This window comes from Moschus berezovskii, chromosome 5 (assembly GCF_049115385.1).
Source record: "Moschus berezovskii isolate FMDL1 chromosome 5, NW_MosBer_1.0, whole genome shotgun sequence".
NCBI classification, from domain to species: Eukaryota; Metazoa; Chordata; class Mammalia; order Artiodactyla; family Moschidae; genus Moschus; species Moschus berezovskii.
The window spans coordinates 30,810,077-30,833,032 of record NC_142464.1 but is presented as its reverse complement, the minus strand read 5'-3'; the positions used below and the strand labels follow the sequence as shown (position 1 = coordinate 30,833,032).

The 22,956-nt window shown below is 39.5% G+C and overlaps 1 protein-coding gene across 2 annotated transcripts in view; it reads right to left on the bottom strand.

Annotated features, from left to right (window-relative positions):
• The window catches only part of PPP3CA (protein phosphatase 3 catalytic subunit alpha), a 335,331-nt gene that overhangs the window by 146,600 nt on the left and 165,775 nt on the right, over positions 1–22,956 (bottom strand). For both annotated transcript variants that reach the window (XM_055435143.2, XM_055435142.2), the window contains exon 2: positions 11,472–11,672. In XM_055435143.2, the coding sequence (XP_055291118.1) occupies positions 11,472–11,672 (201 nt within the window). The remainder of the gene's footprint in view (positions 1–11,471; positions 11,673–22,956) is intronic.

Genomic DNA, 22,956 nt, shown 5'->3' with positions numbered 1-22,956 from the left:
CTAATTTAACCAGACACAAATTATTTTGAAAGGACCTAAAAAAAAAACTCATGTACTTTTTAACACTTCCTTTATTCAGATTCTTAAGTGAAATGGATATTTAATATTAATAATGCAGACAATTTACTTTCTAATTTCTACCTAGCTTTGATATATATTTAATAAGTATTACCAGCTTATCTCTTGAAGAAGGTGAAAAAAGCAGTACTTAAGATTAAGCTAAGGTCCACCTTTGAAGGAGTTGGTCTTTAATATTTAAAACATGAGGAAGAGAATTTTCAATGAACAATTTCTGTTTCCTGTTGATGATTATCTGATAATCTCCTATTCATCACATGGTATCCAAATAGGCAATCAAATTTTACCATTTAAAAATGAAATAAAAAACATACATAATTAGCATTTTAAGGGGGATGCTATATATCTACATATTTCTCTGAACTAAATTGAATTTCTTAAAATGGGAACTTGACTTTCAAAGTCAATGCTGTCTTAAGAAAAACTCAGATTATGTTAATAAAGACCAAAGCAAATATGCATTTTACTTTGAGAAAACAGAAAGCAAGGTACAAAGGATCCTTTGTTTGAAGTAGAAACAAAAGTGTTTGCAAGTCATTTCAAAAATATTCTCCTTCATGAGCAATAAAGGATATGAGACTGATGGCGGTTCAAATTACCCCTTGATGTATCAAATGCGTACCACCAGATGGCATCTAAAATCAGATAGCATATTCAGAGATGATGAGTTAATGACATTTGTGAAATGGAATCAAATTCATGAATTCCAAATATATTTTTAATATTAAAATATCTGACATTAATCGTAAAATCCAAACAACCCAAAAATATAGTCTGGAATACAACCAAAACATATGAATCTGAAAAGAAAGTCACTGTAAATAAAATGGTGACCTTGAAATATCTTTTAAAATAAATCATTACAAATGGTGCTGTAAGAGAAAAAGAAAATCTTAGTTAGTAAGTTTATGTTTCCTTCATTATTACCTACAATCTTTCTTTCCATGAATCCTAATTTTACTCTATTAGAGGACTTTGTTTATTGCAAATGTAAGAAAGTCAGTTCAGAGCAGAGAGCATTGAGAGAAATATTAAGAAAAGCTTATTAAAAAAAATGTTTTCCTTTCACCTTCATATATGACTCTCATGAACTTGATGCTTTCCAAACCTTAAATACCTTCAGAACAGAATGAAACAACGCTGCTATGTCTGAGACTGCCTGGTACCTGGACCACAATGTCAAATATGCACAGAAATTAATTACAGAGGGGCATATCACACACCAAACTGGAGTCAAAAACTAACCATGTGGTAAGAGGAACTGAAATCTTATTCAGAATACTAAAATACAATATTGTTTCATAGAAACCTCTGAAATAGACTTGATTATCCACTGGATGTGGGGTGTGTTGCTTGCTTTTTTCTATCATCACAAATGCAGCAAAATCCTACTTTACAAAATACATTTAACTAGAAATGTCATTTTCATATGATAAAAGCAACATAAAGTTGTTAACTGCTGTTAACAGTGAGCAGTTTATTCTTGGATTGGATTTTTGCATTGATATATTGGAGTAGGAAATGGTAACCCACTCCAGTATTCTTGCCTGGAGAATCCCATGGATGGAGAAGCCTGGTAGGCTACAGTCCACGGGGTCGCAAAGAGTCGGACATGACTGAGCGACTGAACAGAACAGAACAGATATATATATGTCAACGTGTGTGCATGGATGTGTATCAGTTTTCTTGGTGACTCAGTGGGAAAGAACCCACCTGCCAATGCAGGAGATGCACGTTTGATCCCTGGGCAGGAAGATCCCCCTGGAGAAGGAAATGGCAACCCACTCTAGTATTCTTGTCTGGGAAATTCCATGGACAGAGGAGCCCAGTGGACTACAGTCCATAGGGTGCAAAGAGTAGGACAAAACTTTGCTTAACAACAGAAACAACGGATTCTATATACACCATCTAGGCTTTGAGATGAGGAATGAACACTGGACTTTTTTGAGTTTTCCTTTTTTTCCTTACTCAACAGCTGAATTAGGTCTCAAACCTGTCTGCATGTGGATCTGCACGACTTCACGAGGTGATGCTCACTCCATGATGCTGGTGGAGAGCCTGACATAGTAGAAGGAAAAGCTATGTGACACCCAAGACGAAAGCAAGGCCCAGACTGAACTACCTAAAGGCCTTCTCTCAGGGAATCTGTTTTAACATTAGCAAGATGTGTACATGAAAATATTTAATTTATATTTTAAAGAACACATTTTACATATGAAGATAGTCATTTTAAATAATGGTAAAGCAGCTGTCTCAAACTGAATGTTTTTCTCATATTAATCCACTAATTAAACCAGATTCTTCTATAAAAAGCTACTTATAACCAGTTCATATGTTTATCCAGTATCTCATTTAATAAAAATCTTCCACTTCAGCCAGGAGAAAAGAACAGAGTAAAAAGAAAACTGCTATTTAAATGATGTTACTGACAACACAGAAACATACATATTCACACATATGCATAAATACATACATACTCTGCTTAAAAGGTTCCTGTGCATTTCCATTATACACACATTAATTTACTATGTGCAAATCAGCACTGTATTTATATTAAAATCAGTGTGAAACAGAGGAATATTCACAGAACCATAACATAAAATCCATGGTCTCAAATGTTAACATTCAATAGGATAATAGCCTGAAATAACAACAAAAAACTCAGTACAACATACAGTTGACCCTTGAACAACACAGGTTTGAACCTTGAGGAGTTTTTCTTTTTCAACACAAAATAGTACAGTACTGAAGGTTGGCTGACTTTGTGGGTGCAAAACCTCATGTATATGGGGGGCCAACTGTAAGTTACATGCACATTTTCAACTCTATAAAGGATCAGCACCCTTCAACCCCTAGTTAAACAAGGGTCAGCTCTAGTTAAATGCCACGCTATATGGTTACTCCCAAGTTTAATCATTTCATGAACCCGTAAAATTAATTTCTAAAACCCCAAATAAAATAGACACTGTTGAACTGCCTGGGTTTTAATACCAGTTCTAGGACTTTCTAGATCAATAACCTTAGATACAACACTCAAGTTCACTGAGATCCAGTTTCCTCATTGTAAAATTGAGCTGACCACAGCACTTCCTTCCTAGGATTGTGTGAAAACTCAGAGTTAAAAAGTACGGTGTTTACAACAGTGAGTGGCAAAAACCAAGAACCTAACAAATGTCAGCCTCATCGTAAAAAGAACTCATTAACTTTCTACCCCAATGGAATATATAAAAAACAATTACCACCTATTATCACCATAGTTTCAGGTACATAAAAAAATCATTCTCACTAAAATGAGACAAGACAATTTCACTCTGGACCAGAGAAAACTTTGTTACAGCCCAGTACAAGTCTGTGGCCTGTATGTGGGAATGTCCAGTAAGAGCCCGTAAACATTACTGGATCACAAGAAAATAAAATCATTGGAATCTAAAATTAATAGGGATACTTCAATGAGAAAATGGAATGTGAGATAAGCTGGAAACATGAATGTAATCTGCATTTCCTGTAGACACAGGGAAGTATGTCTACATTTTTCTTTTAAGGTATCCAAAATGCTCCTTCCTTCCCTGGAAGCTTTTCATGTTGTTTGAAACATGACTTCTCACAGACTCACAGAATTAAGAGAACAAACTTATGGCTACCAAAGGGGAAGGGCGGGTAAGAGGGACAGTTAGAGAGTTTGGTATTGACATGTACACAGTTACATTTAAAATGGATAACCAACAAGGACCTATTGTATAGCACAGGGAACTCTGCTCAGTATTATGTAACAACCTAAATGGGAAAACAAATTGAAAAAGAATAGATGCACGTATATTTATCACTGAATCACTTTGCTGTACACCTGAAAGAAACACAACATTGTTAATCAAATATACTCCCATATAAAATTAAAAGTTAAAAAAATTTTAAAATATTAAAAAAAAAACTCACTACTTCTCTTAAAGTCACAGTAGTATTGATAATAATATATTTCAACCTTCTCCAAAACCATCCAAGTATTATCATTACAAGTGATCACTGTCAGATTTTAAGTGCAATAGCTTGGGGATTTTTATCTTCCTATGGAAACAACTGCCTTAACAAACAGTACTTACAGAGTTTACTATTTATGAAATGTACTGACTCATGGCAAATTGAAAACGAACAGGGTGCACTGTGTCTTAAAGAAAAATATCTCTACATGTAATCATGCTGTAACTGTACTATCAAACGATTCTTCTGGATGGTGTTACGTTTACTGATTTTAACAGATTATTACTGACTTGTACACTGCACACAAATGCTGAATTCCTAAGGCTCAACTATTCTTAATATAATACTTTGATGGCTCAGATGGTAAATAATACTATATTCATTACCACACAATTCATTTATAGATGCTTTTGATCCCAGTTTTCCTTCATTTTTGTTTAAAAACAGACCCAGCAGTAACTTTCTACGGTCAGCTCTCAAAGAGCTTGTAAAGATAAGCACTACAAAGACCTTTCACTGGGAAAAACTATATAAACACTGTGCCCCAACCATACTAGGCACTATTGTTTGGTCTTGACCCTTACATTATTTTAATTTTTAATTTGAAATATAATAAATTATAATTGAGTCAAAATAATGTATTCCTATTTCTTGAGAATCTTGAACAGCAAGCTTAGAATTAATATGTTTTCTGCAGTAATGAGCAAGGACAAATTCCAGTCAAATGAACTAAAATGCTTCATTTTTTTCAACTTAATACAGAGGTAGAATAGTGTATAGAATAGAGTGTAATAGCTTGGCATGAGTCATGTTGATAGATGCTTGTGCATAACAAGGTCTTCAGCTTACTAGCTATGAGACTTCAAGCCAATACTTAAACCAGTGGTTCCCACAGAGGGGTCCCAGATCAAGGAGGTCATCATGATCTGGGAACCTGTTAGATATTCAAATTATCAGGCCCTAATTCAGAACTGGCTTCCCAGGAGGCTCAGTGGTACAGAATCTGCCTGCCAATGCAAGAGATGCAGGTTCAACCCCTGGGTTGGGAAGATCCCCTGGAGGAGGGAATGGCAACCCACTCCAGTATTCTTGCCTTGGAAATCCCATGGACAGAGGAGCCTGGAGGCTTAGAGCTCATGGGGGTCTCAAAAGTATGACACAACTTAGTGACTAAACAAGAACAACTCCAGATACTAAATCAGAAAGTCTGGAGGTGGGACTCAGCAATCTGTGTTCTACGAAGCCTTCCAGGAGATTCTGATCCATGTTTAAGTTTAAGAAACTCAGATGTAAACTGAGACTCCCTTCTGTCATTTGTAAGATGGGTTTCCTAAGACCAACCTTGCAAAACAAGGGAGGAAAACAAACCAGGGAAAAGGACACGCTCATGCAGTGACCGTTTATCCTTTTAACATCATCTTTTAAAAACATTTTTTTTTAAGTCAAGGGCCCAAATTAAGGGGAACACAAACATCAAAAAAGCGAGGTGCTGCTGCCGCAGGCTGGGCCTGAAATGTGCTGACCTGCCAGCAGTGGGCTGGGTACCAAAATAGGCCTCTGGCTGCAGGGCAGGCCCTAAAGATTTGGCCACTGAAATCACAAGTGGGCAAAATGCCCCAGAAGTAATATTTTATCCTCATATAAACTAAGGCCACGTTGCGTTGATAGTGACAAATGATAGTATAAAGAGAATAAACACGGATCTTTTAGTTCTCAAAAGACACTGGGTTCCTACCCCCTACTTCACTCTCCCCAGAGGAAAGGCACGGGGAATTCTCCTAATTGACGTCAGCTGCTGTAAGGGAAGGAATGCCATGACCTTAAACTTGGCCACTGGTTCATTCTCACATCCAGGAACAAAGCCAGAGGGTTCTCCTGGCAACTGCCTGACATGCTAAATGGCAGGCACAGCCACCGAGGGAATCCTTTGCTGCCCTAGGGACAAATCCCCCCCTGCAGGAAACAGACAGACCAGAGAGATTAGCAGTTTGCCCAGCTGATGCTGGCCGGTCCCCTCGGCCCAGAGAGCAGAAAATGAGTTCTAAATCATTTTCTTTCACAGACCCAAGCTCCTGGTCTGCGTCTGCTTTATAAATGAGGGAAATGTTCTCTGCTAAGTCAAAGAGAAAAACAGGAAAATATGAGAACTTGAAGGCGAAATGTAATAAATTGGATTCCTGCGTAAATCATTGTACCATAATCGAGAAGTCTTTAATGGATACTGATTAGGTACAAATTAATCAAACATTTTAAGATCAACGTGAACAATCATTTTTGAAAGGCCCTGTAGTCAAAATCAGATCCAATTCTCCTAGCCTGCCAAAATCACTGCTGGGACTCCCTGATCAAAAGATGAAAGGTTCTTGATCAACAACTCTCCCAAGAGTTCCTCCCCACTCACTCTCCTCATCTCACTCAGGGTTCTGGCCACAGATTTGACTGTAACTCCCCGACTCCAAGACCCTCTCCACTGCCCAGTGCCTAAAGAACAGTAACCAGACGTCTGAGTGCTGCTCACAAGAGATTAATATCTGACCCTGACCACCCAATTTCAATTTCACCCCCCACCCCTACCCCTCACACCCTTCTGAGACCTTGTCTACCCACAGCAAACCTCCACGCTCATGCCTTCCCACTTTACAAAAAATATCAGTGTCTTTAATATGCTGTTTGTTGTCTCTGCTCAGAATAGACTTTGCTAGCTTTCTCACATAGTAAAATTTCACTTATCACACATGCTCCAGTTCAAACATCATGTCATCTGTCAAGACTTTCTTGGGTTCCCTGCAGTCCTTGTTCTGAGTTCCCATACCAGTTTATAGGCTCCTTAATTATAATGCTTAACAGGTTTTATAGTAATTATCTATTTATGTATCTAACTCCCCAGATAGACCCCTTGAGTCTTCTAGTCAAGGACTATGTACGCCTCATGTGTTACATCATTCACAGTTCCTAACCTTCTGAAAGAGTTCTCAGTCCATATTCAGGACAAATAGGGTCCAAGCTACTCAACAGTTTCGATAACTCAAAGACATAATATAATAATCAATGGACTCTATCAGAGAAACCTTAGCCATTTAGAAGATAGGAAACCTTTTTGGTTTCAAGTTAGCTCTACCCAGTTGCATATTTCTAAATTTGCTTAAAAAAATCTTGGTCATATCCTTTCATTTAATCAGTAGTTTGATGTACATATATTTCAGCAAATACCTGCTTTCAGTTTTCTTGTTATATTCTAACCACTGGGAGAGCAGAGACCAGGTCTTACTCCCTGTGTAAAACACACACAACCTGTATCAGGTAATGTTTGATAAATTGAATTCCCAAATGGGTTGTATCTTAGTTTGGCTACTATTACAAAATATCTTTGACTGGGTGGCTGAAACAACAAACACTGATTTCTCACAGTTCTGGAGGTTGGACAGTCCAAGATCAAGGTGCCGGCATATTCAGTGTTTGGTAAGGGTTCTATTCCTGGTTTGCAGATGGCCACCTTTCTACTGCAACCCACATGGAGGAAAGAGAGAGGGCTCTCATCCCATGCACATCTCATCGGGGCACTGACGCCATCATGACGGGTCCACCCCCAGAACTCATCTAAACACAATTACTTCCCAAAGGTGCCACCTTCAAAAACATCACAAAGATTAGGGCTTCAACATATGGTTATTGTGGGGACACACACATTCAGCTCATAACAAGTTGCCACACAGATATTTGGCCACATTTTTTAATGATCCATTTGTATGTTTGCAAGGAAACACAGAAAACTTCAACTCAATTAAAAAAAAAAAAGAAAGAAAGATTCAAAAAGAAGGAAAATACTTTCCTTCACAAAATGCCTCCAATATACTTCAAATTAAATCTCTGAAACAGGCATCATTCCAATCAAGCAAGTTAGTTTAGAAAAAAGAGCAAACTGTGACTCACACCTTCCTTGTTTTGACTGGGGACCCATAACTAATCCTCATTTCTACTCCCATGGCAATGGTTCCTGGCTTATCTAAATCTATGCTTCAGGAGAGTAAGGTACACAGAGCTTTATCTCCTTCCCCAGGGGACACATGGGAGGAGCCAGGTTGGGACTAGCAGTTTCCTGGTCTTTCTCCAAAATCAAAAGTACAGAAATTTTAAAGGAAAAAAATCCTAAATGAACATAAACTTTTTACCACTTTAAAAACAATTGAAGGGGAGGGAATAAGGGAAGTTGGACAGCTTTGTAAATTTAAACATGAAAAAAACTGCTAAAGGAATGAAACAGTGTCCAGATTTCAAATTAACAGGACACTAATATCTGGATTTTTCTTTAAGTGGGAGCAAACCATGCATGGATGTTAGCACAACTTCTCTTTAAACATCTAAGAATGAAATGTTTTTGTTAATAAAAAATAAGAGGAAAGAAAAGAAGAGGGAAAGCTGAGGAGTGGATTTTGTGCATAATTATAAAATATTTGCCATTTGTTTTGTTTTGTGATGTTACATACCTGTTCCAGTTCAAGTTGAATTCCAAACAAGAAAGTTACCAGTCAGTTCCTACCCACACAACTCACCTTACATTTTAGGAATCTTACATATGTAAGAGACTCTTTCTAATACCACTTGAAAACCACCACATGGTCAGGTTCAGGACTTTTCTCCTTACATTAGAAGTCCTTGCTTCTCTGCTAAGTCCTTGATTCTTTCCCTTTATTCTTTTTTCACAGATTCTCATTTATAAACTCTAATATTTTCTTTTTTCTCCCTCTCTTCTTCTACTTCTTCCTCCTCTTTGACTTTCTCCTCTGAATTGTTTCTTAAGGTCTCCATTTTACTTAAGCGTGGAATTCTGAACTATATAAAGAATTCACTACCCTGAAGATTCCGAAGGATAAACTATGCCTTTTATTGCATAACCTAGTGTCAGTAAAGTATAACTTTATTGATTCAGTTATTCAAATAATAAATATTCTACATATAAAAATTTACCTGCATGTTCAGCTGTCCAGATTAAATAAAATCTCAGAATAAAATTATATATCATAAAATGTTACAAATAAATTCTAAGAAGTATCTTGAAATACAAAGGCACAGTAATTTTCTCCAGCTAGTATACCCTGATTTTATTTTACAGTCCTCTGTGTTTCAGCTTGCAAGCTCATGGGTGGGAAGGCAAAGCTATGAATTTAGCTTTCTGGTAAATTATATGAAAAAGAGGGTTTTATTTTTTCCCCCTTTTAATGGAAATATTAAAATAAATTAGCCCTACCACTTTTATTCCATATCTTTATAGAAAAGGGGGAAAGATATCACTGCAATGGAATCTTCTACCTCAGAATCATGCCTTCATCAAGAAATAAAACACTTCTCTAGTGAAAGGTTTTAACTGATTAGGTCATATTTCACTAGTGATATATATTTTGTGATGTCTCCATAGCTACTTCTGTCACTATTTAAAAGACTTTGTATTTTTTCTCCCTCAGGGAAAGTTTTACATAGAGTCCTGATTTCTAAAGTCTCTTCATATCTATGTTCTGAAATTTGCCAAAATGACAGCTGCTATCTCTCTAGAAAGAATGACGCCCAACCTCAACGGAACATGAGGGCCATTAGTCAACAGACCCCAGAAAGGTTCAGGGATAAAACATCACGAATTTAACTTTTACAGAATGCTATGTGTTCTCTTAAGACAGAGCCTCATCAAATAGATGAGCACATCCAAGAAAATACATTCCCTTAAATGCTTATTTCACATGTTTTCTTTTAGTTATAAGTATCACCTTCATTAACACCTACTGGCTCATTAGTGAGTCTAACATGAATTCTTCATTGGAAGTCACACATTATCATGTGTGACTGATACAATTTATCATATTATAATATATTATATCATAATAAAATATTAAGCCATTCATTCTTACCAAAACCTAATAATCCAAATGATACAGAGATCATTTAAAGCTACTATTCTGCCATCTATTTATTGGTGGAATTTACAGTGAGTTTTTTAAGGTAGCTTCTTTGCTGATGGATTCCACGCTACTATCTAGATGTTAAAATTTTCTATTTTAGTATCTAAGAAAGTAAAGCATATTCATATTTGTTTTGTTCTTATATGTCCACAGTGTCTGTAAGTCAAAGATAATAAGGCATGACTGCATGTTAACACATGGAAAATGGGGATCACTGTCATGCACACAGGTAAGTATATAGCTTGATTTATTCACCACTGGTCCAACACTGACTTACCACTGGAGTCAATTTCTCCCGCTTCCTGGCCCCAAACACATTCATTATTTTTTTGAATTACAAATAAGAGAAATATTATGGCTAACCCAAAACAAAATGTATATGTCAATTTCTTTGGAATAGGAATATTCAGAGGTATTATGATCAAAGAAAGTCTAGTCTGATATTCAAGAGAGCTTATCTTGCTCCAACCAGTCACCTTCAAAAATATATTTCAAGGCCAATAATATTAAAAGTATATGAAGGTTTATAAGAAAGAAGCAATCAGTAGTATATTTGAAATATTTCAAAAATCCTTTTTATTTATAAAAGGATAAAATCCTATGTTTAAATTTTTCCCTTTGCCAGAATGATAATAATTAAGGAGAAAATACATGCTTTTAAGCTTCTCAAAAAACAAATACCTGAAAATTTAGCAAACTTCACAAAGTATAGCTGAAAAGTCTCTACTAACCAACCCTCTATACCATACTAAACTTTTTGACAAGATTTAATTTTTATGATCTAAGAGAAGTTCCAGTTATGCAAAGTATGAATCTGCTCTTAAGGAGTAAAAGAACAAAAAGATTTAAAAAACAGATGTATTTTCAAGGCACAGAATGCTATAGGAAGGAAATTTGGTCTTCTTCCTGAAGTTCAGTGGTTCTCAAACTTTAATGTGCATCAGGGTCACCTACATGACTTGATGAAACAGGTTGTTAGGTTTCACCCTGGAAAATCTAGAGCAGTACAGTTCTGGGATGGGGGCTGAGATGGTATGTTTAATAAGTTTCCAGATGATGATGACAGTGACGCTAGTCTGAGATGAACTACTGCTCTAACTTGGTCACGTAAGCACCGTGGAAATATTTCTATGCTTTGCCTGATCTTTCCCAATGAGTACCTTGTATTCTTCATGACAGTGTTCTACTGACAAAATATCACTTAGTTAAGGTTTTACTTCAGAACATCTCCATCACCTCTAAGCTGTACACTACTCTATAGAGCATCACATCATATGGCTATTTAATACATGAAATTAAAACTATTGTTACATATGTATAGAATCTTTAGTTCCTAATGTACAGATCTGGCAGTAAACGAGCAAGATGATGAAGGTCTTTGAAGACTCAGTGGTATCGAGGACTTTTGATTTGAAGTTATAAACAGCAAGTGTGGGTTCCAAGTGGACAGCCTCTGTCCTCAGGCCTTACCTGTGACTGGAGCATCAATATCCAGCAAGTTTTTTTCCTGTCGAAGAATTGAAGCACCCTCTGTTATTATTCTCAATGCAACCGTCTCTTCAAGCCTGCCCTCCTTCATGAGATGTGCCTTTAAGATATCCACACGAGGTTTCCCATCATTATCAAACACTTCTTTTGCCGTAAGCCGGTGACTTGGAGGAAATGGGACAGCTGAAAGAGAAGAAATCAAAGGATCACATTAATTGAAACTAAGCAACAAAAGATTCAATAATAACTACCAAATATCTGTTCCTATCACTCACCACCTATTGGAGCATTCTTAAAGTTCATATTAAAATATGATCCAGGGCTATCAAGAACTAAAGACTGCCTTCCTCAATTCAAGATGTAATGTGACTGCTGAAAGGAGATGTATAGCTCTTATTCATCCAGTACCTATCTCATGCATCTAAAGGCTACTGATTGAGTGAATAACAAAAACAAGAGTTATTTGTTTGTTAGGCAAAACAGCAGAAGAAAAGCAAAAGAAAAGACTTACTATCCATCCATCCATTCAATTTTGACTCAGGTAAAGATGTTTCTTCACTAAAAAGCAGGTTCCTCCACTGAGACAAGAGGAATGAGAAACAGCCTGCCACACCATATTTCCAACCAGTGGGAGTCACATCCCTGAGTAAACTGACTGACTCACTGCTTAAGGAGACAGCAAGAATCTGAGACTGAAAATGCAAAAACGCACCGAACACCAGACAGAAAATCAGGTCTTGTATGTGCGTGTGTGAACGGAAACTCTTGAACAGCAGGAGGACAGTGTGACATCGAGAAGAGACACTGGCATATAGGAACAGAGACTGAACCCAGGTCTTCTGAATAGTAGGCAGATTTACCATCTGAGCCTCCAGAGAAGCCCTAAGAAAGTGTTAGAGGCATAGTCCTCCAGGCTTCTCTGTCCATAGAATTCTCCAGGCAAGAATACTGGAGTGGGTTACCATTCCCTTCTCCAGGCATCAAACCTGGGTCTCCCATGTTGAAAGCAGATTCTTTACTGTCTGAGCCACCAGAGAAGCCACATGACATAATGTCAGATCCCATTTATTGCTCAGACTTAGAGTCAAACATACCCTTTTCCAACCATGCACCTGACTTTTTAACAGTAAGACAGTCTCTTGCAGCTACTGTCATTCTTCACATCTCTGAATACATTCATTCACTCATTCAGCCAGAGGATAGTCACTAAATTGCTACAATGTGCCAGGACATCCAAAGGTCCCTGATCAGAGATCGTATTATAAAGGTTCAGTTCAGTTCAGTCACTCAGTCGTGTCCGACTCTCTGCGGCCCCATGAATCCCAGCACAGCAGACCTCCCTGTCCATCACCAACTTCCGGAGTTCACCCACTCATGTCCATTGAGTCGGTGATGCCATCCAGCCATCTCATTCTCTGTCGTCCCCTTCTCCTCCTGCACCCAACCCCTCCCAGCATCAGAGTCTTTTCCAGTGAGTCAACTTGTCGCATGAGGTGGCCAAAGTATTGCAGTTTCAGCTTTAGCATCAATCCTTCCAATGAACACCCAGGATTGATCTCCTTTAGAATGGACTGGTTGGATCTCCTTGCAGTCCAAGGGACTCTCAAGAGTCTTCTCCAGCACCACAGTTCAAAAGCATCAATTCTTCGGCGATCAGCCTTCTTCACAGTCCAACTCTCACATCCATACATGACCACGGGAAAAACCATAGCCTTGACTAGACAGATCTTTGTTGGCAAAGTAATGTCCCTGCTTTTTAATATACTATCTAGGTTGGTCACAACTTTCCTTCCAAGGAGCAAGCGTCTTTTAATTTCATGGCTGCAATCAGCATCCGCAGTGATTTTGGAGCCCCAAAAAATAAAGTCTGACACTGTTTCCACTGTTTCCCCATCTATTTACCATGAAATGATGGGACCAGATACCATCATCTTTGTTTTCTGAATGTTGAGCTTCAAGCCAACCTTTTCACTCTCTTCTTTCACTTTCATCAAGAGGCTTTTGAGTTCCTCTTCACTTTCTGACATAAGGGTGGTGTCATCTGCATATCTGAGGTTATTGATATTTCTCCCTGCAATCTTGATTCCAGCTTGTGCTTCTTCCAGCCCAACGTTCCTCATGATGTACTCTGCATAGAAGTTAAATAAGCAGGGTGACAATATACAGTCTTGACGTATTCCTTTTCCTATTTGGAACCAGTCTGTTGTTCCATGTCCAGTTCTAACTGTTGTTTCCTGACCTGCATACAGGTTTCTCAAGAGGCAGGTCAGGTGGTCTGGTATTCCCATCTCTTTCAGAATGTTCCACAGTTTATTGTGATCCACACAGTCAAAGGCTTTGGCATAGTCAATGAAGCAGAAATAGATGTTTTTCTGGAACTCTCTTGCTTTCTCCATGATCCAGCGGATGTTGGCGATTTGATCTCTGGTGCCTCTGCCTTTTCTAAAACCTGCTTGAGCATCTGGGAGTTCACGGTTCACATATTGCTGAAGACTGGCTTGGAGAATTTTGAGCATGACTTTACTAGCATGTGAGATGAGTGCAATTGTGCGGTAGTTTGAGCATTCTTTGGCATTGCCTTTCTTTGGGATTGGAATGAAGACTGACCTTTCCAGTCCTGTGGCCACTGCTGAGTTTTCCAAATTTTCTGGCATATTGAGTGCATCACTTTCACAGCATCATCTTTCAGGATTTGAAATAGCTCAACTGGAATTCCATCACCTCCACTAGCTTTGTAGTGATGCTTTCTAAGGCCCACTTGACTTCACATTCCAAGATGTCTGGCTCTAGGTCAGTGATCACACCATCGTGATTATCTTGGTCATGAAGATCTTTTTTGTACAGTTCTTCTGTGTATTCTTGCCATCTCTTCTTAATATCTTCTGCTTCTGTTAGGTCCATACTATTTCTGTCCTTTATCAAGCCCATCTTTGCATGAAATGTTCCCTTGGAAACTCTAATTTTCTTGAAGAGATCTCTTGTTTTTCCTATTCTGTTGTTTTCCTCTATGACAGATAAGCCTTTCAGTGGGGGAAACTCATTATTTGTTTATTTTACACAAGGGTTCATTTGCAGGATAACTCAGACCTATTAGAAATATCTGGAAGAAGCACAAACACTGTTTCATATTAACTTTCACCTGCCATGTGCATTATGCCAAATGCATAAGAACTCCATATGAAGCTCCTCTCAATGTTATGGATTAAACATAGGTCACTTACCTTCTAAAAGTATCACTCAAAGAAGCAAGATTTATAGTAGACGTATGCCAAGACATTGTGTGAAATCTAACAGCACAGATTTGTTATCCAAGAGAAATTACAACTACTTAAAAGAGAAGAGAAAAATCAGGAAATGAGCATGTACTAATGGACGCAAGCTCGACTTTCCTAACAATCCAAGCATATCTATTGAACTGTGCTACCAAGATGAAGTGGCAGTGGCATGCACAGGGCTTTCATGGTCAGATGAAACTGGGTGCAAACCTTGGCACAGAGCCCTCACCAGCTACATGACCCTGGGAAGCTAAACAACCTCCTCTGGCTTCAGTTAAGTCATACCGACTCAGTGGACATGCATTTGAGCAAACTCCGGAAGTTAGTGAAGGACAGGGAAGCCTGGTATGCTACAGTCCTTGCGGTCACAAAATGTTGGACACGACTTAGCAACTGAATAACAACAACCTCACCTGTAAACTGGGGATTATATCTATCTGAGGACTTTTATAATAACTAAAGTAAATAGTAACAGTAGTAGCTAACATTTATAGAGTGTTGTATTTTATGCCAGGCATTGTTTGGGTAATAAAGTCAGACTCAACAATAAAGCTGTAAGATGAGTAAGGCGTAAGTACAAGTGTTTATGTATAAACTTATTTGGTCCCTATAACATTACTCTGGGAGAGAAACTTGAGACAAAAATCTTAAGCACCTTGCCCAAGATAATGACCTAGTGATTTATATGTAGACCCACTGAGCGTAAACTCTGGCAGTCTGATGCCAGAATACTTGTGTTAACAGCTATGCCACACTGCTTCCCAGAAAGTACTTAAGACAGTGCTTCATAATTAAAAAGTGACGAGTAAATTGCTTTCTAGAATAGAAATTCCAATGAATCTTGAGAGATATTTCTTATAAAGACCACTTTTATTTTCAAAAACTATTTGGAATAGCTTACAGTAGAACAGGTATATAATACAAAAGCAAAAGGTGAAATAAAATGCACACAGAAAAGGAATTACAAATCTAGTACACTATTTTGGAGAAGGCAGTGGCACCCCACTCCAGTACTCTTGCCTGGAAAATACCATGGTAGGCTACAGTCCATGGGGTCTCAAAGAGTCAGACACGACTGAGCAACTTCACTTTCACTTTCCAGTTTCATGCACTGGAGAAGGAAATGGTAACCCACTCCAGTATTCTTGCCTGGAGAATCCCAGGGACGGGGGAGCCTGGTGGGCTGCCGTCTACGGGGTCGCACAGAGTCTGACACGACTGAAGCAACTTAGCAGCAGCAGCAGCAGAAGTACACTATTTGGCTGTGCTGTGAACAACGTCTATATGGTTATGTGTGCTGTGCTTAGTCTCTCAGTCATGTCCAACTCTTTGCAACCCCATGGACTGTAGCCCTCGGGGCTCCTCTGTCCATGCGGTTTCCCCAGGCAAGAATGGCGGGGTGGTTTGCCGTGCCTTCCTCCAGGGGATCTTCTAGTCACAGTGCTGTAAAAACCAATACTGATAACTTTCTGAAATACACCCATTACTAAAATGTCTGTATTATTTTGGTTTAGCGCGGTAAGTCCTGTTGGGTACAGAGTACAAACTATAATCCAAAGAGCAGAGGGCTTTCCCATTATATCTCTTAAGTTGTATGATTTTTTTCTGCAGTGTTTTGTTTTATACAGGCTTTGAATTTCTTTAATTTTTATCGTGTGTACTGAATACTGCATATGTACTATTCTAATTGCTTGCTCTAATTTACCACAAAGACCTATTAATCACACACCGTAAGAAATGAGTTAAAAAAAAAGCATAACATCAAAGCATACTATAAAATAAATAAAAAGAAAGTTCAAGAATTAAATGAAGAGGAGAAAAAAGAAAAAATGAAGTCATTAGACTTTGGCACTTGGGGAGTATTTTGTTCACTTTGTTTCTTTGCCCTACCTTCTTTTCTTGCCTAACAAAATGTGCAAACATTTCAGTGGCCACATTTCTTTACCTGGGTCTTTATATTAGGTTTGAAATTAGAAAACACCTTACCTGGTAGCTACTCAAAATTCCCCAGAGGTATCACAGGGGAAGAAATGAGGAAAATTCAAAAGGACACTTGGGGTAAGACCATGAGCTGATTTTTTTTTCCCCCTAGAACGTTTCTAAAGTATGAACTGGACAACTGTCAAGGTTTAAGTGACTGCAAAACTGTCAGGCAAGAATCATAGGAACACAGAAGGGAAGGAGGCTGATTTATTGTTAGGCACTGGGTCTCTGTCACACATGCACTGTGCTATGTGTTCAGTTGCTCAGTCGTGTCTGACTCTTTGCAGCTCTGTGGACTATAGGCCCCCAGGCTCCTCTGTCAATGGCATTCTCCAGGCAAGAATACTGGAGTGAATTGCCATTTCCTACTCCAGGGGTCTTCCCGACCCAGGGATCAAACCCGTATCTCTTGTGTCTCCTGCATTGTAGGCAGATTCTTCACCATTAGCATCACCACATACTAGTGGCCTTATTAAACTTTAAACAGATCAAAAGTTAAAAAGAGCTGAAGCGTTTAAGAAGGGCATGACCTTCATCAATTAGACTTTCTCCAAGTCGCTAGACTCTCCCAAGGCCAAAATCACTGCAATAACAGATGCTCCCACCTTTCACTTCATCTCTTACTTGCCAGTAACTGCTATTCCTAAGGTAACTGGCAATGGTAAAGCCACCTGCATTGAGATACTGGAAATGGTTCCAAATAAACAGCAGTAAGAAAAAAGAGGGAAAAGGCCAATCAGAGGTCTTTATTCCCAACCAAATGATAGAGACACTGATAGGATGGGCTCCTTAACCAGGTAAACAGATGGCAAGGCCTGCAGGAAACCAAGATGCGGTCAGCCAGCGAGTTTTCTAGGACAAAACTAAGAGTGGGCTAATATTAGTGTATTTGTGCACCTTTTGGCTTCATAAAGAAAATATCAGCCATACAAAGGTCACATTTATTTGCTTTCTCTTCTCACCCAGCATCCTACAAACAGACCTGTGCCAAATACTGAACAAAAACTTCATGGACCAAAGAGTCCCAATGTGCTTAGAAAACATTTCTTCCATTAACTCATTGTATTTTCTTTGGGCTCCAAAATCACTGCAGACAGTGACTGCAGCCATGAAATTAAAAGACACTTGCTCCTTGGAAGGAAAGCTATGACAAACCTAGACAGCATATTAAAAAGCAGAGATATCACTTTGCTGACAAAGGTCCTTATAGTCAAAGATATGGTGTTTCCGGTAGGCATGCATGGATGTGAGAGATGGACCATAAAGAAGGCTATATGCCAAACAATTGATACTTTTGAACTGTCATGTTGAAGAAAACTCTTGATGGTCCCATGGACAGCAAGGAGATCAAACCAGTGAATCCTAAAGGAAATCAACCCTGAATATTCATTGGAAGGACTGATGCTGAAGTTGAAGCTCCAATACTTTGACCATCTGAGGTGGAGAGCCTACTCATTGGAAAATACTCTGATGCTGGGAAAGACCAAGGGCTGGAGGAGAAGGGGATGACAGAGAGTAAGATGGTTGGATGGCATCATTCAACGATGACTCAATGGACATGAGTTTGAGCAAGATCTGGGAGATGGTGAAGAACAGGGGAGCTTTTGCAGTCGAAGGGGTTAAAGAATCAGACGTGACTGACAGACTGAACAACAGCAACACTTGATACAACAAAATGGGATTAGCCCTTCCCTCCTTTGCTTTGAGTATGAAAAGTTGCTTTCATTGATACATGAGCAGGCCAAGATTGGTAGAATTAAGTTTGCACATGCTAATAAAAATTCTGAGATAACTGCTGATGTTTGGGCTGACTCCAAAACTTTTCTCAAAATTGCCTGTTAAGAATATGGTGTCACCAAAGACTTCTTAGAATCATCCTAAAAACAACCAGAAACCTTCTCAGGTTTCCCTATTTCATAATTCCCATTCAGTGTCTTTTTTGTTATTGTTGTCAAATAAAAGCAAAGGAGTTAAAATATGGGACATGTAAGTCCTTGGTTGATTCCTGCCACAAATTACCAAGTCTTTAAATGCAGACAACATGCTGGACTAGGACTGTGTTCCCATATCACTGACTGTGCAAATCTGTCAAAGACTGATTTCCAATGGATAGGGTGTGATATTGTCTCTTTCCTATTAGTTGATGCCACCAGAGTGTCCATCTATCTGATAGAGTATGTGTGTTCATATGTGCTCTCAGACGTGCTCAACTCTTGCAACCCCATGGACTGTAGCCTGCCAGGATCCTCTGTCAAAGGCAAGAACACTGAAGCGGGTTGCCATTCCCCAATCCAGGTATCAAACCCATGTCTCCTGCATTGGCAGGCAGATTCTTTACCTCTAGTGCCAGCTGGGAAGCCTTGCTATCTGATAGGGACGAAGGTTAAAAGTCTAGGAACCAAAGTCACATGCATCCAATATTGGCATCTATAAAACAATTATTGAAGGTCTTTGTCAATTAGGCATTCACCAGTAGAGAAACTCATTCCAAGTCAAAAAAGCCTGTAGCCAGAGTATTCCTAGCCCTGGGTTCTGGCTGAGTATGTGGACCACACCTCAGAGTCAGGGTCCTCTGAGAGGTGGGCTAGAGGTCAGTGTTACACAACTACGAGGGTGCCTCAGCAGCCACAGGTGATCCCTATCACTCTGAGGTAGGCCCAGGTGGTTGGTTTTCTGCTTCTCAGCTCTGAGCCACTGTGACCACTACTGAAGGAACTCCTACAATTTGACAAGAAACATTCATGAGTCACTGTCACAGTGACACCTCCCTGCACGGGAAGGAAAAGGAGGATAACTGCTGCCTGACCTCTTCCTGGAACAGTCTCACAAATGCTGACAAGAAAGAACCACAGGCAGAAGAAAACAGTTAACCAAGTGATTCTTTCAAATCTTGGTTTGGCTTTAAATTTCTTGTTTGTTTCCTCAAACAAAATGACACCTATAAATGTAAGGATATCCAAAGGAAACAAGAGCCTAAAGCAGATTGTTTGTTTCCCTTCTTCCCTATGATGGCTGTTAAAGTGTGCTCACAAAATCCTGGGGCTCTTTGGAGGAAACTTCGAAAATTCCCAATTTAGACCAACTGCTGACCCCCTCACAGTAAACATAAAGGAAATGAAGTCCAAAAAGAGGGGAACAGTGAATTGTCCAAGGTTACAGGATTAGTCAGTGGCAAAACCAACACTACATTTAGGTCTCCTGATCTATTTTCTGGCACTTTACCCTCCAGATCTGTTCTGTCCAGTATGGAATTGACTCGCCACATGACAGCCAAACACTTGGAGAGTGGTCAGTTCAAACCAAGCAGTGCTATGAAGCTACAAGACACCCTGCATTTAGAACACTTTATCCAAATTAAAAGACGCTTACTCCTTGGAAGGAAAGTTATGACCAACCTAGATAGCATATTGAAGAGCAGAGACGTTACTTTGCCAACCAAGGTCTGTCTAGTCAAAGCTATGGTTTTTCCTGTGGTCATGTATGGATGTGAGAGTTGGACTGTGAAGAAAGCTGATCGCCGAAGAATTGATGCTTTTGAACTGTGGTGCTGGAGAAGACTCTTGAGAGTCCCTTGGACTGCAAGGAGATCCAACCAGTCCATTCTAAAGGAGATCAATCCTGGGTGTTCATTGGAAGGACTGATGCTAAAGCTGAAACTGCAATACTTTGGCCACCTCATGCGACGAGTTGACTCACTGGAAAAGACTCTGATGCTGGGAGTGATTGGGGGCGGAAGGAGATGGGGATGACAGAGAATGAGATGGCTGGATGGCATCACCGACTCGATGGACATGAGTTTGGGTGAACTCTGGGAGTTGGTGGTGAACAGGGAGGTCTGGCGTGCTGTGATTCATGGGGTCGCCAAGAGTCGGACACAACTGAGCGACTGAACTGAACTGATACAAGGGGAAAAGACTATAAAATATCTCTTAACTAATTCCTATGCTGATTACATGTTTTAATAATATGATCTATGGGGCTACATAACAGGTTCTATTAAAATTACTTCAAACTCTTCCTCTTCTTAATTTCACTACTAGTATATTTAAATTGCATAAATGGTTTATATTCCATTATTATTGAACGGTGATGCAGCCTTCTGAACAAGTAAACGAGAACAGGGTGAGCTGTGGAAATTATATTCTTCACTCTTTCTCCTCTTTCCACTTCAGTTCCTGCAAAACTTCAAATGATCTCAAAAACGACTGCAAGTTGGAATTCCTTTTAAAAATAAATGATGCCAGGCCCAGCCTCCAGAGCTTCTGATTTAACTTGTCTCGGGTAGGGTCAGGACAGTGGCAGGTTTTTAACAGTAGCCCGGGGATATTAATGTGAAGTCCAGACTGAGATTCACTGACCTATCTATATCCTAAGTAAAGACAAACAAAATGCCAGGCAGTTTAATTCCTCCACCTAAACATATGCTCCATGATGTCAATCAGCAGCAGCAGATACAATGTCTCTCTGCAAGTGCAGACCTCTATTTCATCTCTCTCTGTAATAAGAATGTGTCCGGGAGCAACTCTGTCCCATATTTCACATGGCTACTGTCTGCCCAAGGCTTGTCTGAGATCCTTACATCAGCACATGCTAAGAGAACAGCACAAGGAGATCACACATCACATACAACTTAAAACACACTCTCGCCTGGCCTCCACAGACGGGCAGTCCCTTTATTCCCTCCTGGACAAAGGTATATGTCACAAACTATTATTCTAACCATATCAATCAATCAATCGAGTCTTTTAAGCACCTACTATGCACTCTATTGGGCTCCCCAGGTGGCGCTAGTGGTAAAGAACCTACCTGCCAATGCAGGAGACGGAGGTTCAATCCCTGGGTCGGGAAGATCCCCTAAAGAGGAAATGGCAACCCACTCCAGGATTCTTACTTGGAAAACCCCATGGACAGAGGAGCCTGGCAAGCTACAGTCGATAGGGTATCAAAGAATCAGACACAACTAAAGCGACATAGCACGTGCATGCGCTGTATTCCATGCTATGCAGTGACAAGGGTCGGGGAAAAGTGAGCGAAGGAAAACAAACACAAGCAGAGCCAGACTCTAAAGAGCTTGCTATGCCGTATAATCATTAGCTTTTGCTTTAGATAGATGGCAAAGTGTTAAACTGCAAAACCTAAGAGCAAAATTTAAAGAAAATGAGAGATGATATAAGCAGTAAGGAAAAAAAGTCTTTATCTACCTTAAATTTATGCTTGGGTTCCTAGAAACCTTATCTATATTCACACATTTCTTCTAGTCAAGGCTATGGTTTTTCCCGTGGTCATGTACGGATGTGAGAGATGGACTGTGAAGAAAGCTGATCGCCGAAGAATTGATGCTTTTGAACTGTGGTGCTGGAGAAGACTCTTGAGAGTCCCTTGGACTGCAAGGAGATCCTACCAGTCCATTCTAGAGGAGATCAATCCTGGGTGTTCATTGGAAGGACTGATGCTAAAGCTGAAACTCCAATACTTTGGCCACCTCATGCGATGAGTTGACTCAATGGAAAAGACTCTGATGCTAGGAGGGATTGGGGGTGGGAGGAGACGGGGACGACAGAGAATGAAATGGCTGGATGGCATCACAACTTGATGGACATGAGTTTGAGTGAACTCCGGGAGTTGGTGATGGACAGGGAGGCCTGGCGTGCTGTGATTCATGGGGTCGCAAAGAGTCGGGCACGACTGGGCGACTGAACTGAACTGAAAGTATTGAATAAATATCTAATTCTTTAGATGACTCTGTCTTGAAAGTAAGTAATAAAAAACAGAATATGCTAATTGTCAGATACAGTATTCCAGTTACAATATACAAAAGTAGCTCCATCATCAGTAATTTAATACATGGACTCTGATCCTATTTCTAAACAGAGTGACTGAAGTGAAAGTTGCTCAGTCGTGTCTGACTCTTTGCGACCCCATGGACTACATAGTCCATGGAATTCTCCAGGCAAGAACACTGGAGTGGGTAGCCTTTCCCTTCTCCAAGGGATCTTCTCAATCCAGGGATCGAACCCAACTCTCCCGCACTGCAGCCAGATTCTTTACCAGCTGAGCCACAAGGGAAGCCCAAACAAAGTGATGGGGTACATAAAAGGAAATACTAGTGATTTTTTACTAAATTTTCTTTGGGTTCTAACACTTAGGTTTGCTCTACATTCTTCTAGGTTTAAAAATATTCTATCAGTATGGGAATACATATTTATTAT